At 38.2% G+C, this 18,060-nt stretch overlaps 1 protein-coding gene across 4 annotated transcripts in view; it reads left to right on the forward strand.

The window, feature by feature from the left end:
* Positions 1-18,060, forward strand: part of FOCAD (focadhesin) — a 97,280-nt gene that overhangs the window by 47,946 nt on the left and 31,274 nt on the right. For all 4 annotated transcript variants that reach the window (XM_064641564.1, XM_064641563.1, XM_064641566.1 and 1 more), the window contains 8 exons: positions 382-516; positions 855-905; positions 1,524-1,607; positions 2,991-3,123; positions 7,345-7,533; positions 7,785-7,906; positions 14,994-15,086; positions 16,993-17,081. In XM_064641564.1, coding sequence (XP_064497634.1) covers positions 382-516; positions 855-905; positions 1,524-1,607; positions 2,991-3,123; positions 7,345-7,533; positions 7,785-7,906; positions 14,994-15,086; positions 16,993-17,081 — 896 coding nt within the window. The remainder of the gene's footprint in view (positions 1-381; positions 517-854; positions 906-1,523; positions 1,608-2,990; positions 3,124-7,344; positions 7,534-7,784; positions 7,907-14,993; positions 15,087-16,992; positions 17,082-18,060) is intronic.

Below are 18,060 nucleotides of genomic sequence, written 5' to 3' on the forward strand. Positions count from 1 at the left end.
ACTCTGTTGCTTCCTCTGCTTTCCTCCTGTTGGATTCTGAGACAGCTTGCTTTTAAGCTAATTTCACAAAGTTAAGTAGAGCAGTAGTGTTGTGTGAAGATACATCTACTACAGCTTTGCATATTGCTAACATATAACTTTGCATAACACATAATATTGCATATTCCTACTGAGAGGTGCTTTCTCTGGTGAAGTATTATACAGTATTTACTGCATTATGTCAATTGATAAACAAGTGAATTTTTAAAATGCATGCTATTTTTATGTTTATGAACTATATTCCTGTTCTCCAAGTAGGAAGAGTGAGGACAAGCACTGGAAAGACATTTTAAGTCGAGTTGGGATTGCTGTTAGTAATGGTGTCTCCCACTTTCCTTTCAGGTTGTTTGCATCCGTTCTACATGGAGTGCGCTGTCGCCAAAGCTGAGTTGTGATACAAGACCCCTCATTTTAAAAGCTCTAAATGAATTGTTTGCCCTGGTTCCGTCATTAACAGTGAATACAAATGAATTTGAGGTATGTACTCATGGACTAAGGTGAGTCTTTTATTATATCTTTGTATATAGCTTTTAAATGAGCCTGCTTGTTTTTAATTTATCATAATGCACATTCCATACATTTTCACAATTTTTGCTTGCATTAGTGAGTCCTGGGAAATATGTAAGGAATTCCAGTACAAGGTTAATCTCCCAGAATGTGAGGACAGGTGAACATGTCTGGAGTTCAAACCTGTACCCTTTTTTATAGCTCAATGCATGTTCATGTGGCAGCAGTTTGTTTCAGGTAACTGCCCCTATTTCAACTGCTTATTTAGCTAAAGAAAACATAAATGCATATTTTGTTTTCTTTTTTAGACATTCAAAGCCCAAGTTATCAGCTTCCTCTGGAACAACACACAGAACAAGGTAGGTGATACAACTGAAAAGGCTGATTTCTGATGTCAGCAACTGGACATTAAGTTTTGTACTTTTCTGTCAAGACAGTGTCAGTAATCTCATTTCCGAATAGGGTTTTCTGCTTGTTGCTGGCTATTTAACACTGTTTTTGAAGCAGTGTACTGCACATGAAAGATGATCCTAACATCTGCCAAGGAGAATTATAACACAAACTAGTTTGACTTCCCCTGGAAGATTTCAGCCTCAACATGGTGAAGCATTCTTGACAAAGATGCTGCTGTGACAACTAACTCAATTCTTTTGTAGAGTATTGTAGTGCAGTGGGAATGTTTGACTATAAACCACCGTGGGGCTGGTGGAACTAGTGTGTTTTAGTTTAAATGCAGCTTGTATATTTCTACCTGAAATACCCTCAGAATGCTTGCTATGAAGCCTAGATAATTGGTCTTCCTACTTTGCATTGTGTATATATAAAGTAAGCAATTGAGAGTGTGCTTCAGAAAAACATTGTTATGGGGTTTTTTATCAGTAGTTACTTGATAAGCTCTTTGTATGTGGGGTTTCCAGTAGGTAGCAATAGCATATGCTGTGTTTCTGATCTTCTTTTTCTTATTATTAATTTTCTAGGATGCTCTGGTAGCCATTTCAGCCTATAAATCACTGTCATCATTTGGCTCTGAAGAACATACAATTCTTCATCTTCCTGAACAGGTAACCATATTGTATGTTTAAATAGTAAGGACATCTGACACCTCCATCTGACATGGGTTATATCCTCTTGAAAGAGATATAAAGGCCATGTGCCTTCTCCATCAGACAACTAGAAGAACCTCATGGAGAAATACAAGCTCCTGCTCGTGAAATGAGATAGTATTGTCTTGATGAGCAGGAAGAGGCACAAATGAAGCTCAATGAGGGCTTAGCAGTTATTTTGTTAGTTAAATCATCAGGTTTTGGGGATTTTATGGTCTTCTATTAATGCTTAACTAAGCAGATCTTGTGATTGGTGCTTCATCCATTGCAGTATACTTACACTTAGTGCTTTTGTTCCTGAGATGGGTAAGTCAATTTGAAAAATGGGTGCTGTTTTTGGAATTAAGCTGAAAAGTTTTCATGTGTTTTTGTTCTGAACTTTTACTGTATAACATTTTGCTTTTTTGTCAATAAGTCAGAAAGGAATTGAGGTATTTATTTGAAAGCTGTTTAAGTATGTAGACTGCTGTTAAACTCTGAAACTTCTGGTCAGTTGACTCAGTAACCTTACAAAATGAAGGAGTACAAGGAGATGAGCATAAGGTCATCTATGTGACTTTTCTTTAAAGTAATGTTGTACAAGAGACTAGGCAGTACTCAGTAGTACATTGGTACTTTATGGCATAGTATATACTTCTGTAAGGTTTTATTTACAAGATAGGCATCATTTGCATATTGCAACTGGCTGTTATGAAAAGATTGCAATAAACAATTTTAAAATTAAAAAGAATAATTTATATAAATCCATTAGAAGATTTCAGCATAAACCTTACAAATGAAATTATATTTTACATAGACGACCATGAGATAGAATGAGGGAAATGTCTAAACACTGCTGCAATACTAAATCTTTCACAGTAGTACATAGTTCTGTATTGTTGGTATTTTACTTTACACTCATTAGACAATGAGTAAGTATGCTTTAACTGAAAGCAGTGTAAATATGTTGCAGTTTTTCAGATTCTAAAAGCTAGTATGTAAAAATAACATCTAGCAAAAATGTTCTATGTATATTGAAGTGCCAGTATTAAACATTGTTAAATTGAAGAAGAATCAGAATGAAATAAAATTTTATGAATTTTAGTTCAATCTGTAAGTGCCAAGATAAATTTTACTATTACTGATGTGGATTTACATACCCTGTGATTTTTATCCACTGCTGTTGCCTTTCAGTAAGGTAGAAGCTTTTATTCAGTCAGCTTCAAATTAGTAAAATGGAGTTAAATTAATGAAATGGGGAACTTTTCATATTTAGCTGGTATTTTTGACTCTTGGAATCATGAATGGTAATGAGGATTTGGAATCTTTGTGCTGACATTTAGTTTTTGTTAAATCCTGCAGGCACGACCAGAAGGCTACTTGCTGAAGGAAACAGACATGAATGAAGATGAAGAGGAGCAGGAGCCAAATCTTTTTGTTCCAGGTTCTTCATATATCAAGCTGTTGTCTCTAACACCAGCTTCTGTTTTAGGAGGTATAATATATCCAGTATTTGAGGTTACTTTGCAGATATATAATCACAGTAACTGTACAGACATGTGACTCTTTTATAATGAAGTGTCATGTTAAAGTGCTGCCTTTTTATTTGTTTGTTTCTTAACAAATGACAGAAAAAAATGTAAAAGTTCAGAGGAAAATAAAGCCCCTAACCCATTTTTAGGAAGATGGTGTGTCAGAGGTTCTGATGATGGGGAAAAATGCTTACAATTAAAAAACTCTTATCTGTCCTATGGGGAAAGCCAGTTTCATATTATTTACTTCAAGTACCCGTGACTTCAACAGAGAGGAATGAGCAGATGTTTTAAAAGGCAGCTCTGTATTTTAGCCCAGCACAGACTGAAGTAAAAAAGTGTTTTTTAAACAGAGTATTAATGACATGAAAACAATGCTGTTTACAAAATCTGCTTAATTGATGAAATGTTAGTGCTATACCTAAATCCTAATTGTAGGGATGCATACTGATATTGAAGTATGCATCAACAGATGGCTGGTTGATGCACTTGTCCTGAAACCTGTGCAGTTGAATCACCTTCAGTATTTGAGAGTTTTGCTATTCACTTGATTACTTTCAGAAATGCTGAAAGTACTTTCACTTCCAGTTACAAGTTTGAGATGTTGTGCTGGGACATAGGCATTGTTCTTTAATTCTTAGTAGAATGCCTGGGATCTTGATGTGTGATTGCAGCCTATAAACATTGCCATGAGATAGTAGTAGTGTTTTGTAGTATTTTCCCCCAGTGGGGACTCCTAAAAAGATCCATTCATCAAACTCTGCATGCATTGGCGTCTGGAGTATGTGCAGCCTCACCTGGAGAGTCTAACTACTAAATCCTGGAAGCTTTGTGGGGAAGAGTGATATAACTTACTTCAATGAAGGAGAGTGATTTATCTTGACAGAAAATGCAAGCTGAGCAATGAGTGCTGAGGTAGCCAACTTCCTAGGAAGATGGGATGCCAAAATGGATTTTAAAGTGAACCGAATGAATACAAAGATGCAGCTACCACAGACTGGTATCAAAATATACTTGAATCCAGACATTCAGGGAATAATTTCTCCTTAAGAGGTGTCTTCTAATGCTGATAGTTAACACAGAGAGCAGAACAAAAGTTGAGCAAAAGCTTTAGTGACTGGCAGGAGTGATTGTTGTGATTTAATTGCTCCAGTGAAAGAGTATGAAACTGGATTCATGAGACATTGTCCAAGACAGGCCTGAGAGCCACGAAGTCTCTGTTCCATGAGAGCTGAATCTGTGTCATCTCATCTGCTGGAATCCTGCTGTTACACATTATTGAGATTAGTTCAGTACTTTCTTACTGCTTAGGAGTAGGACTGAGCTGCTTTTTAAGAAAACAAACTCTGTTTCTGAGTTTTCCCTGAAGTCCTTCTTAGTGCACATCAAATCAGCTGAAACTTCTAAAGGAAGTTTAGCTTGCTGCTTGTGAGAGCTCCCTCTTTGCTTTTCTGTATTGATTCTTTAAACTTTGAATTCCTGCTTATTTCTGTTGCCTCCCTCTCCTTTAATCCTTGCAGGAGGAGAAGAATCTTTAGGCTTTTTTCAGACTCTGCATGTTTCTTTATGAAGAGCTGAACAATTAATGCTATGACAACTGCAGTTAAAAAGTTCCAACTGAAAGGTGGGCTTGGTGCCTTATTACTGAATTGTGGGATTTTTCCAAGTGCCTTCTTCAGCTGTGTGGGTGGAAGATGTCTAAGCTTGCAAACAAATCTATAGGGACTATTTCTGCAACAGAGCTGAGGAAAAATTAGAGGCAAACTAAAAGTAGATTTTTATATGACAGTTGGAACATGCTGCAGTTCCAGTTTACTATAGCTGTCTGCTTATATGAAATGTTGGAAAGTGGAGTTTTAGATAGCATTTTCTCTCAAACTCCTTTAAAACTGATTTCAGTTTTCATATTGTTTTGAAGCATTGGAGTGCACAGGATATCAGAAGGGTTATAACAGCCTTAATTTTTTTACTTTAGTAGTTTTTCATTCTGGATGCCTGAGACGTGTCTCAAACCTGGTAGTCAGAGAATTAAAAATAATCCCATATAAAGGACTATAAATTTGATATTATTATTGTTGTTGTTGTTACTAGTAGTAGTAACGAGATTTTACTACTACTACTACTACTAATAATAATAATAATAATTTTGTTGCTGTGATGTTTGTTGTCTTTTTTTACCTTCAGATTGATTTCAAGCATTAAAATATTCTTGCATTTGCTGCACATCCAGTTGTTTCACTACACATATCCAGATTTTGTAGTTTGAGTTTTACCTGCCGGTCTAGAGCTTTGGGTTGTATCTTGCCTGAAGAATTGCTTTTGAATGGCTTGGAAATATTAAGTCCTTTGGCATAATCAGCAAATGCAGTAATATGACAGCAATGACATACTACTACCTGTACTATGTTGTCTCTGTCAATATGAATGGTTTCCAGCAGAGAAATAACTTCCACTTTCAGTGAATTTCTTTTCTATTGTAGCTACCCTAAACAAAAAAGTTTTTTTATGAAAATCACAGACAGGTGGGTGGGTAGTTTTTTCATGTCAATAAGTATATACTCTTCCAATAAAGGATTGAGTACAAAGAGTTTCTGTCTATTATCACTGTAGTGAAAATTGCTAAATTCATATGCAGGTTTTGTTTGAAGAGTATTGGCATTATAGGTGGAGAAAAAGGATCCCCAGATGAGATGCCCTTCCTGACAGGCTACAAAAACGTATTGGATTGAGACTGCAACTCCACTATGGAGTTCAAATGGGAAAGAACATTGCTGAAAATCAAGGGAACTTGCTGAAGATACGAAGTTTGAGAAAGTTTAAGTATACAACTGTTTTATTCCAAGATGACATGGATGTTTCTTGAGCTTGGAAAGGATGAATGAATGCTTCTAGTTCCTAGGCAAAGCAGGACTGCATGGGATTTATGAAATTGGCCAAAGTTTCAAGCCTAATGTGTAACAGTTCTTATAAATCCCCTTAAAACTCATTTGTGTAGTGAAAGCACTAAGAGCCTTATCATGTTTGCAAGATATGCTGGTACAGTGTTGGGTCTCAGTTGTCATGGCCAGTCTTCACGAACGAAGATTTGGGAAAGGTCTTTACCCTTCGAGCCTGCGCAGTGGATTTTTTAGGTGAGACACAGTGTGCGCTGAACTGAGCCCACCCTTTAATCCTGAGGTTCATCTGCCGGGGCCAGACAAGCTTGGACAGTGGCAGTGAGATCTTCAGGACGTAGGTTTGTTTAGAGTGACCTTCTCTTAGATGGATGGTCTTACAGGGCTGACGAGCTCCATCTGCCCGGAGGAGTTCCCTGACCGGGAATGGAACCCAGGCCACGGCGGTGAGAGCGCCGCATCCTAACCACTAGACCACTAGGGGGCTGGGGTCTCCGTTGTGATGTGGTAACAAACACCATGCAGTCATATCTATGTACATACAGAAATATGACCCGTTTTTCCCAATGTGTACCTCTAGAGGCTGCTTCAGATTGATATTGCAAATGGACAATAACTTGATATTAATTCCGTATAATTTTAAACCTGGTTAGGCTATAAAATGCATAGCTTGAAAGCACAAAACCTAATAAAAATTTGTACTGTTATATTAAAAGAAATTGAGGTCATACTTCTATCTATACCCCCTATTTGCATATACACACTCTTTCTGCATCTACCCTCTTTGCATTGTGCTTCTTCTAAGTCTCTTTAGGAACAACCTGTTTTTAGAGACAGTGTTTTTCACTGTGTTGCTCAACATCAGTTCTATTTTTCGCTGTCCTTCTGTCAGCATGTGGTGCTGTTACTGGTGTATCAGTAAAAGAATGCAGTCAAGAGCTCATGGAATAGTTAGAGCTGTTTTCCTTCCCAGCCTTGAAAATACCTAGGTCAGCTTTGAATAAAGTAGTTTTTTACTGGAATTCCTCACGTTTCTTATTTTCAGCAGCCTCCCTTGATTTTCAGCATTGCTATATCCCCACTTCATTGGAATTACAGGCGGAGGAAAAAAATCCCTGGATGTAGGTATGCTTGCTAGAACATCAAATTTAGACTGCTGCTCCACTATAAAGTTGAAGTGGGAAAGAAGCACTGGTTTCATTGTGGATTTTCCAGGGTTAGTTATGTCTCTCAATCATCAGGCTCTGACAGTCTCTTGCCTTTCTCTTCATTGCACTGCACTTCATCAAGCATTTGAAGAGTTTGCAACATCACTGGTGAAACAGGAGATGACCAACATGCCCCGTGGTGTGTATCATTCTGCCTTGAGAGGAGGGACGACATGCTCAGACCAGGGGAAGACAGTGGCAGGTGTTCCAAACTTCTTGCTGAAAATGTATGAGAGGAACAGGCAACCAGGCATGACACCAGGCCTTGCAGGTAAGCTATGACTTTCTTGAAGTTAGACAGGTATTCATGCTTTGACCCAAAGATTTATCTGAATCTGAAGGTGAATCAGTTTTAGAACAATGATGTCTTATGCCACTTGGATATGCTTGCATGTGCTTTTGAATTGTTGGCTTTATTAAGTTAACTTTGCTTTGGATTCTCCTCTGACTTTTGCAAGACTTCTGAACTATTAGCCAAGTATTGGCATTGACCTTTCTTTTCCCCTTCCCTCCCACTTTAAGCTGGCATGTTGCTGTGTTATGACCTTCCAGTCCATATGGGCAAAGATGGCAAGCCTATTAATAGATTTCTGGCTAGCAGAGGGCGCAGTTTCCAGCAAATGTTGGTCGCTCTCATTCATGAGGTAAGTTGTTACTGGCTTTTCTTCACTTTTCAAAAGTATTACACCTCCTTCCCTCCCTTACTCCCTCATTTGTTTATCCTAATTAGTTATTGGTATCAGGTAGCAATGGCATGTATGAATGTATCATAATTAACTAAGCTTCCTGTGAGGGACATCTAGAATCATCAAGTCCAACCATCAACCTAGTGCCACCACGGTCACCCAGCTTCACTAACTTGAACTGAACGTGTGAATACCTTTTTTTTAAATGTTCACTCTCAAAGTGCCTCTTCTAAAAATCAGAAGAACAAACAGAAGGTGACCTTTGTCTTTATCTGCCTTGCAGACTACTATTCCTGCCTGTTACCCACCTGTTGTGTGTAACCAATTGTAGGTGAATAGCAGGTCTGAACAATGATGGGACTCCATGGAGAAACAACATCTACACTTTGCTAAGACTTGCTATTTTATTCTGTCTCTTAAGTGTTTCAGCTCCCTGACCTATTACACTTACACTGCTGAAATCATGCAGTTACTTTTGATGTGGTTTTGGAAAAAGGGCATGAAATAAGCCCCCACTTAATCATTAAGGAAAATAAAGTGCTTGTAATTGCATCTTTCAGAAAATTTAGAATTACAATACTTTTATGGTTAATACGAAAGCTGATCTTTGAAAATTTTGAACAGCAGTAAAAGAAAAAAAAATCAAGTAGTTAAACTGGATCCAGGGAAATAAGTGTTCCTTTCACAATTTTATGCCAATGAAAGCTGTTTTTGCTACAAGTGGAAGTGTGTTAAACTCTTTAGAAGTTCATAAAATAATTCTGTTAATACAATCATTTTATATTGCTGTAGAGGTTAATTACAAGCATCTGGGACAGTGATCTGAGTCCTGATTTTGGTTTGTGACTGTCACCCAACATATGTGGGGCTTACCTGCTCTGAAGTTCCTCTGTGATGCTGGTAAAATCACTGCCACCAAACACCTTCTATTAGGAAATAAGTGTAGCATGGGGTTTGAGTGGGAAGATTGTGGAAACAGGGCTTGAAGAGTTTTCTGTTTATAAACTGAAAGTCTGATGCAGAACACATGCATCTACCATGGATAATGTGCAGGGGCTATGTTCTGATCTTGTGATGCATCTTCAAGGTTCTCTCTGGGCTTTGCTCTCAGGTCCTTTTTCCTGCATGTTCACACTGTGATTATATTAGTTAACTTCCTCAGTCTTTTTGAAGCAAGCAAGCCAGTTCCTCCTCTAACAAACCTGTCTGTGGAGAGTTTACCTGAAGTTTCCAGTCAAGTGATGTGAATGTGTGCTGTGCTGAAATTGGCTGCTTCTGCCTAGTGCAGTCTTCCCACTCTGTACCATCACTCAAACATTTCCATTTGCTAGCATACACATCGAATCTTTACCTTCCATACAATAGCATAGTCATTCTGGTCCTTCAGGACTGAAAAACCATAAAAAGTAATAATCATATCTTGTGGACGCAGAAATACCACGTGGACCCCAGTGGAAGTTAAGCCAGGTGGTACAAGGACAAAAGCCAGTCTGCACTCATTGGACTGGGGTATAGAAATCCATCTCTGGTGCTGTGTTACAAAGTCATTGTCAGTGAGATTATGACGTACTTCATATGTCAAGTTCTTCTCTTAAACTAGAAAAATAAAAAACTCAAACACCACTTTTGAACACAGTTCTCAAGGTATCTAACCGTGTATGCAGATTTAATAGGTATTTTCCATCTTGACATCTTTACTGCTAAAGAATGAAAGCAGAAACTGAAGATAATACCCCTCATCATCACAAGAGTGTAAATGGATGTTTTAGATTGTTTTCTAACTATTTGGTTGTCCAGTGGAGAGCACCAGGGGAATTCCGCAGGGATATGTCAGAGTATGTCAAGGGAACAGATGTAGAGTAATGAGGTATTAATGAAGCAGGGGCTTCCACAGTATCCAGAAAGAAGATCTTTGCGGTTTATGTAATTGCTTCATTCAGTGGGACCAGGGTTCAGGACCAGAGGTTCTGGAGAAAAGCATATTTAATTGCGTTACAATAAAAGGCATTTATGAAAGTTTTATATGTGTTGAATTACAGCGGGGTAAGGATCAGTTCTAAACTACGTTATAAACATTTGCCTGTTGCCCTGCTAAAACACCAAATAAAATCTCTGGAAAACAAAATATAAATTTACTTTTATGTACTAACAGCGATTATAAAATCCAGCAGCACATCAAAAATTGACTTCTTTTGTGCAAACAAGCTACCTTCATAGAAACACGGCCTTAAAATGCTTTGCTGGACAAAATATGGGGGTTTTATTGAATGTGGTGAACTGGATAAAGTTAGTGAATATGTACCAATGGCTGGAGATGGAAATATTTTACTAAGTATCTCAGTACTTTACCAGGTCAATTGATTTTCTAGTAAAACTAGAAATAAATCCAAATATGTTTAAAATATAAACTTAAACACAAAATATTTTCAGACAGTGCTAATTGCACCCTTTTAGTGAAAATCTGCAATAATTATAAAATTGTGATCAAGAATCAGTATTTCTGTTCTTAGTTTACACTACTTTTAAAGACAAAGTTTTTTCTTGCAAAAAAAGCAAGTACATAGAGACAGTTGGAGTCAGGATTGTCAGAAAAAAGGTGTTTGGGCCTTTGTCTAGATGAGAAGCCAGTCCCTGGGCTCATCGGACTAAATTTCATGCCTTAGTATTTACTTAGTCCTCAGTGTTCCTCTGGGGAGCAGAGTTTAACAGTAAAACCAGAGAGCCTAAGCTATAAAGCTGCCAAATAGCAGTGCTGGTAGAAGGAAATTGGGTTAGTAGGAACTAGGCCTGTCTTTTCCCTGCAGTGACTATAGGAATTAATGTGTTTTTGTAAAGTAATTTCTTCAGAGTTCAACACAGCATATTAAACAGATTTTTTAGGGGGGTTAAATTACCAGAATGACACTTTTTTGCTACTGTTTTGACTCTTTTATTGGGAGTGGGGTGGATATGGATTAACACTTATAGTGACTTTTTAATAAAGCAAGAAGTGTTCTGTTTAAAAGAAGTCTTAAAGTTGCCTTTGAAGCATTGAATTCAGCATGTATGGCCAGTCTTCACGAACGAAGATTTGGGAAAGGTCTTTACCATTCGAGCCTGCGCAGTGGATTTTTTAGGTGAGACACAGTGTGCGCTGAACTGAGCCCACCCTTTAATCCTTAGGTTCATCTGCCGGGGCCAGACAAGCTTGGACAGTGGCAGTGAGATCTTCAGGACGTAGGTTTGTTTAGAGTGACCTTCTCTAAAGGCCTGATGGATGGCCTTACAGGGCTGATGAGCTCCATCTGCCCGGGGGAGTTTTTCCCTGGCTGGGAATTGAACCCGGGTCGCAGCGGTGAGAGTGCTGCAACCTAACCACTAGACCACCAGGGGCCCCCGAATTCAGCATAAAGCTCTGAATAAAGTGTGAGGTTAATGTAAACATCAAGAAAATACAATTAATTGGGAGATATCAGGCATTCATTTATTTTATCTCTAAAAATGTCCACCAGTTGCTATTTTCTTAGTTAGGACTGAGCAGTCATCACCATACTGGGATTATAAAGCGTTTCTCTTTTCAGTGATTTGATCTATGCTCAAATAGAATATGAACCCACAGATTGCATATCTGTCGGTATCTTTGTATGCTTAGTTGCCATTATTGAACTTAGTTTTTTTTACAGTGGGGGCACGATGAGGGGCTTGAGAAAATCTGTTTCACCTTTGAGATTCTTTATGTATAAAACTGTGATGCCTGAGATCCTGCTACCAAAAAAATGAGTTACATGAGGTATGCAGAGGAAAGATTTTCTTGTGTATTTAAAAGCCTTTGTAACATACAAATAACAAATACTTGGGTTTAGCTTGCAGCACAAGATAACTTAATATTCAGTCTTAATGGGCCAGACTTATTTTATCTCCTAGTTGCTGTTCTAGCTGAGGAATTGAATGCATCTATAATACCTCTCAGCAGCATCAGATTAAGATGCAGAAGAGTTTTTTGTTATTATTTGAATGGGTATCTCATGGGAAGAAGAAAATATGTTAAATAATCTGTGGTATGTTTGAAATGCTGTATTGCTCTTTAGAGGTCACTGGTGACTTAAAAGAGGAAGATTATCATTCTCCAGAAACAGGGATGTGCTGTTTGATAGATTATTAAACAGAGGTTGTTAACCTCGCTCTGAGAGGACATGTTAAGTTACTGTAGTCACAGTGGTCAGAAGTTTTATAGACCATGGGTTTTCTTTTTTTTCTATGGCTACCTAGATCCTACTGTACAAGAAGTCTCCGAATTTATCACGGTCATCTGAACTAGATTGGCTAATAATTACCTGTGACTGTTTCAGGTTTTGGAACTAATTCTTCCTAGGAATGCATAGGAATAATTTCTTACCAGATTCACTTATCTGTTATGAAAATGAATGAGGATGAATAGTCACATATGTTCACATTATGTACCATATGTCTTGGTGGTTCTCTTAATGTATGTTTTGGAAAGTAATTAGGCTTTCAGCCAGCTACGCATCTTTTTGTTCTCTAGAGGACGTGAAGGCAACTGTTCATGCTACATGCAAAAAGCACAGAGGCAGACTGCTTTTGGCAGACTGATGTGGTAAATGGTGGCTTTGACAGTCTGAACTGGTGCGTCTGTTTTTTAAATGAAGGAGGATGGTCTTGGCTTTGCATGATTCTCAATATTCAAGTGCTTTCTATGTGTTCGAAATAGCTCCAAGTTATTTTGCCCTAATGATGAGTCATATTTACAGACACAATTACAAAGTTGGGTTCCAGTGGTGAGTTGTACAGTATTAAATACTCCTCTACAAGTAATAATCATGTTAGGCATTCTGTATACTCATGGAAGAAGCATTCCCTGCTTTTTTTTTGAAGTGTGTTAGATATGCTGTGATGACATGCATCTTTGAGAAGTCAAGTGGAAAGCTTCTTCTGTACATTTCTTTTCTTGTTCGGTTTTGTTGTAATCAGGATATTCAAGAACTTATTTAAACCTAATATGTGAAGTACCTTAATAAGACAATTGGATTTTCTGGAACAGAATTCACTGTAGTATATTCTTCTGTGCCTGGATATTTCAGTGCCTGGATGTAGTTCAGATTATGAACTACTTTGTGCTGATTTCTGAATTTACTCAATGTATTGAGTACATTGAGTACTGAATTTACTCAATGTATTTCCTCCAGTGATGAAACAGTATTCAGAAATTAAGTTTGTTGACAGGTTTTTGCTGTTCTCCTCCTCAGTCTACTGTACCTCGGACACAGTCAGTCAATTTTTTTCTCACAAAGTAATGTTGGGGGGTGGATTTGGAAGTGTACGCATGCAAGTATGTTAAAAAGAGCCTCTAAGCAAAGTTGAAAATTAAAAGAGATGCTGCTTCACTATTACATTTATACAGACATGTAATGCTAGTGTTGTTTATGAAATCACTGAGATGGCACTTTACGTGTCCCATATGAGAGGGGCATTTAAATACATGCCTAAACATTTCAACTGACATAAAGGTATTTAAAACACATTTTCAAGAACACACGTTTGTTAGAGGTGAACTGAATTTAGGGACTATGTGAGTTGGCAGGGCTATCAAGGTGGAAATCTGTTGTACTTTGTAAAAGAACATACTAGGATTCCCAGTCTCCCTGCTGTACTGCAGATTTTAAGATAGACCATAAATACTAATAATATCGTAGTTTCTCGGTTCTTTAAGCAGTATTATCTCAATTAGATACCCAAGGAAATGATAGAAATGTGCTTAATTTCACTGTTACCTGCATTTTTTTGTGTGTGCCCTATGCTGGCTGCGTATCAGTGTAAAACAAGTGATGAGGCAGACCCCCACCTTGCCACAACCTCCTTTAAGGTAGTTTTAGAGAGTGGCAAGGTCACCCCTGAGTCTCCTTTTCTCCAGGCTTAACAACCCCAGCTCCCTCAGCCACTCCTCATAGTGCTCCAGACCCTTCACTGGCTTCATGGCCCTTCTCTGAGCCCAGGACTTAACACAGGATTCAAGGTGCAACATCCCCAGTGCTGAGTACAGGACAACAATCACTTCCCTGGTCCTGCTGGCCACACTCTTTCTGATACAAGCCAGGATGCCATTGGCCTTCTTGGCCACCTGGGCACACTGCTGGCTCACGTTCAGCCGACTGTTGACCAGCGCAAGTCTAAACAGTGTAGAAGTCTAAAATAGTTTGAGAGTAGAGGCAAAGGGGAAGACTTGACTTGCTGCAGATTCCTTGGGAACCCAAGGCAAGCAATTCTAACTAGGACCTTGATTGCTTATCAGTTTTTGGAGGAATTGATAAGCAGAGATGAGAGGGGTGTGTGCAGAAAAGTTTGGCTAAAAAGAAAGGACTAGTGTTAATGTGTCATTTAAAGATGAGACTTCCTCTTTTACTGCAGGGCATATTTGTATCAGCTATGGGGTGGAGTAGGTAATCTCTCTTGGTTGACTTTTAGAATGCTTTTATTTGTATAGAAGTATTAGTACTTATTCACAAGTCTTTAAAGTTCACTGCTAGCAGTGGGCATGAAGCTTTAACAGTGTCCTTTGTTTTTTGTTATAAAATCCATGTAAAGAAAGAATATTTACTGCTTTATATAGATCATGGGGGGTGTAAAATAGAGGTGATGAAGCAGGAAGACTTAGGAAAATAATAACTTGCAAAGGCAGGTCTTTATCTTAGTTAACCGTTCTGCCTTTAAAAGTATCTAACATTTTCACAAATGAAGAAACGTTTGCCAGTTTTAAGTGTTGTGCTTATTGCCAGATACAGTCCACTGCTCCCTCTGGGTTCAAGTAATTGTTGCAATACCTGGAGCAACCAATTTTGACTGGGCTGGGTAATGAAGTTGAAAGTAACTTGGTGTGGGTAAAATCAGAAAGGAGAATGAAGTACATTACTATTTTAATTTCGTAGAGCCATGTGTAATGGCCTGTGGGAGTGAGGGAATGATTGCCTGCAAATCATAGACTGGAGAACGTAGAATGTGCATATGCTAGACCTCATGTAACCACTTCTGACCTTTCTGGTGTGTTGCACAGGTTAACATTCAACCTTCTGAATGGCACTGCTCCATACTGCTGCCACAGGCCTGGTTAGGATTTATGAGTCGAACCTACAGTGCAGTCCTGCAGGTAATTTTGAGGTATATCATATTGTGCACATTAATGCTTATTCAAGTGGTATGAGTATTATTTTTACCAGGAAGAGCACTCGTACAAGTTACAAAAATATGAGGAAAAAAACCCTTGAGGTGTTTTATAATAAAATTTATGAAAAGAGAATAAAAATGAGTGTTCAGTTAATGGCAGTACAATCTGGGATACTTTGTAGAAGTATAACTTCTGTTTACAATTCAGGTTCATGCAGCTTGTTCCTATGTCAACTTGCAGAATGTGTCATTTCTTAGAATTTTTAGAAGATGAAATTTTAGCTAGAGCTCTAATCTGCTGCTTGGGTAGGAAGCTTGTAATAGTAGTACCGCTACTATAGGGGGCAGAGGCTATCCCTATCGAGGGATGATTCATTAAAAAGAACTTAAAAAGAACTTCCCTTAATCAGCAGGTAATGCTGTCACACTGTAATAGCTTGTCTTCCAATTATGTCAGCCTGGCTAATGATTAGGAAATATCTCAAATTCTCTCTTTTATTAGGTTAACTGACCTGATACCTAGATCAATGTAGTATCATTTGTTTTTTCAACAGGAAAATTATCTAAAAAAGTTTTAGCAAATAGCTGCCTTCCAGAAGGCTTTCTTTGTGGTACTAAAAGGGCTTATTTGTTTGTATTTCCAGGCCACATCAGCTGCTTTCAGTGCAAGCAGCTCAGGTTGCTGAGCCAATTCTAGAAGTTTTGACTGCTGTGCAGCAAAATGTATGCTTCTGTCACATTTTCAAAACAAATTTTGTCTTGGCCATCAGCAAAATACCAGATTCTAAACTAAGCAAGTCTCATTACAAAGCAAGCAGCAGCTATTCAAATTGCAGTTTTATGTCTTGGGGGACATTGTTGCTTGCATTTATTTACTTTCCTATTTCACTTCCCTTCCAAGACAAGATTTCACAAGAAGTTTGGCATTTACCAGGCTTGTTTCTGAAGAATCTGTAGAATTTGCCATTTTACAGGACAAACAGAGGCTATTTTTGTTCCCTCCTACTTACTCTTTATGCTTATATAGTACATTTCATCCAAGGTGGCCAATAGAGACTACAATATAAGATGAGTAGTCTGGATAGTACATAATTCAGTATTTCTGAACAGCTATAATGCCTTCTTTTTAGTCAGTGTGTTGTATATGCTCCTTTAATCTCGGTGGAGAGTCACTTATTTAGTGTTATCTGAATTTACAAGATTCACTGTATTGTATTCTCAAGTTGTTATGTACACCCAAACTACAACTGTTCAATAGCTGATAAAACACAGCATATCTGCCTGTATTTTTCACTTAAGGCTTAATAACCTACTAAGGAGCAGTAGCTGACAACCAAAACAAGTTGAGTTGTGGTTGTCCCACATTGGTGATGGAATGTTAAAGCAAAGTTGGTTAATATGTTTAGATAACAATTGTTAGAGACCAGAATCCATATCACCGCTTTAAATGTACAGAAAGAATGGTGTAGGAGGTTACAGGGAGGTTGGAGTCATACAAAGGAAAGAGATAAGTAATTCTGCTTTAAGGAGTGCATCAAGAAAGTGATGTTTTACTGTTAGAATCCATTTTAGCTGGCAGGCTTCTAAAGCTTATTCCATGCTTGTTGTACCCCTTCCCAAGGGAACTTGTCTCTGCACATATTAGATAGATGCCTCAGTATCTGTGGCTGTTTATGCCATCTGCAGCTTGTTTTTATCACTCAGAATAAAAAATGATGAATTTTTCTCCTTAATGTAGTGTATATTACAGTGAGAACCCAGAAATGGAGATCACTTATGAAGTAGCCCTCAGGTTAAGAGCTACATGTGTTACCTGAGTGTTCTCTGAAGAAATCTTATGGTAATTGGCCATGTAAGATCCACTTTTGACTTATTCTGCATTTCTACAGGGGAGGCAGGCAGAGCTGGAGATGCAGTTAAAACATGGAAAAGAGGATCCTGAAGAGGTGCAGTACAAACAATTTACAGCCTGGCTGTGGTAAGGAAGTGCCTGTCTGGTCCTGATCTCTTGTAATGGCAATTGAGAGGATGGAGGAGGGCAGGATTTCAAAGTCTTTAATTTTGCACATTTTGAAGACTGTATGAGCACTAATAAAAATCAACAAGCAACTACCAGGTACGGTGACCCTAGTGGGGGAGGGGAGTGGGCAGAAAGACTACTGGGTAACTGTAAGTATTCTCATATGCACAGATTCACAGGTACCTTCCCCTCTACAGAGCCTGAAAACTTTATAAGTTTATTTCCAGTGAGCAACTGGAAAGAATGGAAAAAATTGTTTGTTTTGTAGCATGTTAAAGCAGGATTATGCACATATTATGATAAAAATTTCCTTGTTGAGACTTTAATGAGCTGTCTCACTGAAGATGCCTTGATACAAGAAGTGTAAGCCATAGTATGATATATGTTGTGGTGGACTGACACACAGTTCATGTGGCAAATTGGCATATTGAACTTGAGGACGTTATTTAGAAGGAAGCACAATGATGCACATCTGATCCGTATCCTCGACTACTTCTGTTTCAGTCAGGTCAAAAGTGTCTCAGTTTGTCAGGATTTAGCCGTGTACGTGCATGGCTTGGAGAAGGTAGGAAGTGGGAGGATTCACAGAGAGAAAGAGCTACATATCCATGGACAGTATAAGTATCTGTTTCTGTGCTTGTTCATCAGTGTATTGGGAACAAAGTATGTACAAACAAAACTAAAGTGCTCTTTGTTTCAGTCAAAAAAGTGTTACTAAGTCCCTCTCAACAGGAATACAAAATTTGTGTCTATTTTATGGCAGCTAATTCTGGATTAGAGGCGTTCATCATAAGATCCAGAATGATATGGTATTGTAGAAAAGATTCTTTATGTATTAGTGGCCTGATCCCTTTCTTGATAGGGTATAAGAATGCCTGTAACAATGCTGCTTTTGTAGATTCTCCTGTAGGTTCTCTTTTGTAGGTTCTCCTAAAAT

This window comes from Pseudopipra pipra, chromosome Z (assembly GCF_036250125.1).
Source record: "Pseudopipra pipra isolate bDixPip1 chromosome Z, bDixPip1.hap1, whole genome shotgun sequence".
NCBI classification, from domain to species: Eukaryota; Metazoa; Chordata; class Aves; order Passeriformes; family Pipridae; genus Pseudopipra; species Pseudopipra pipra.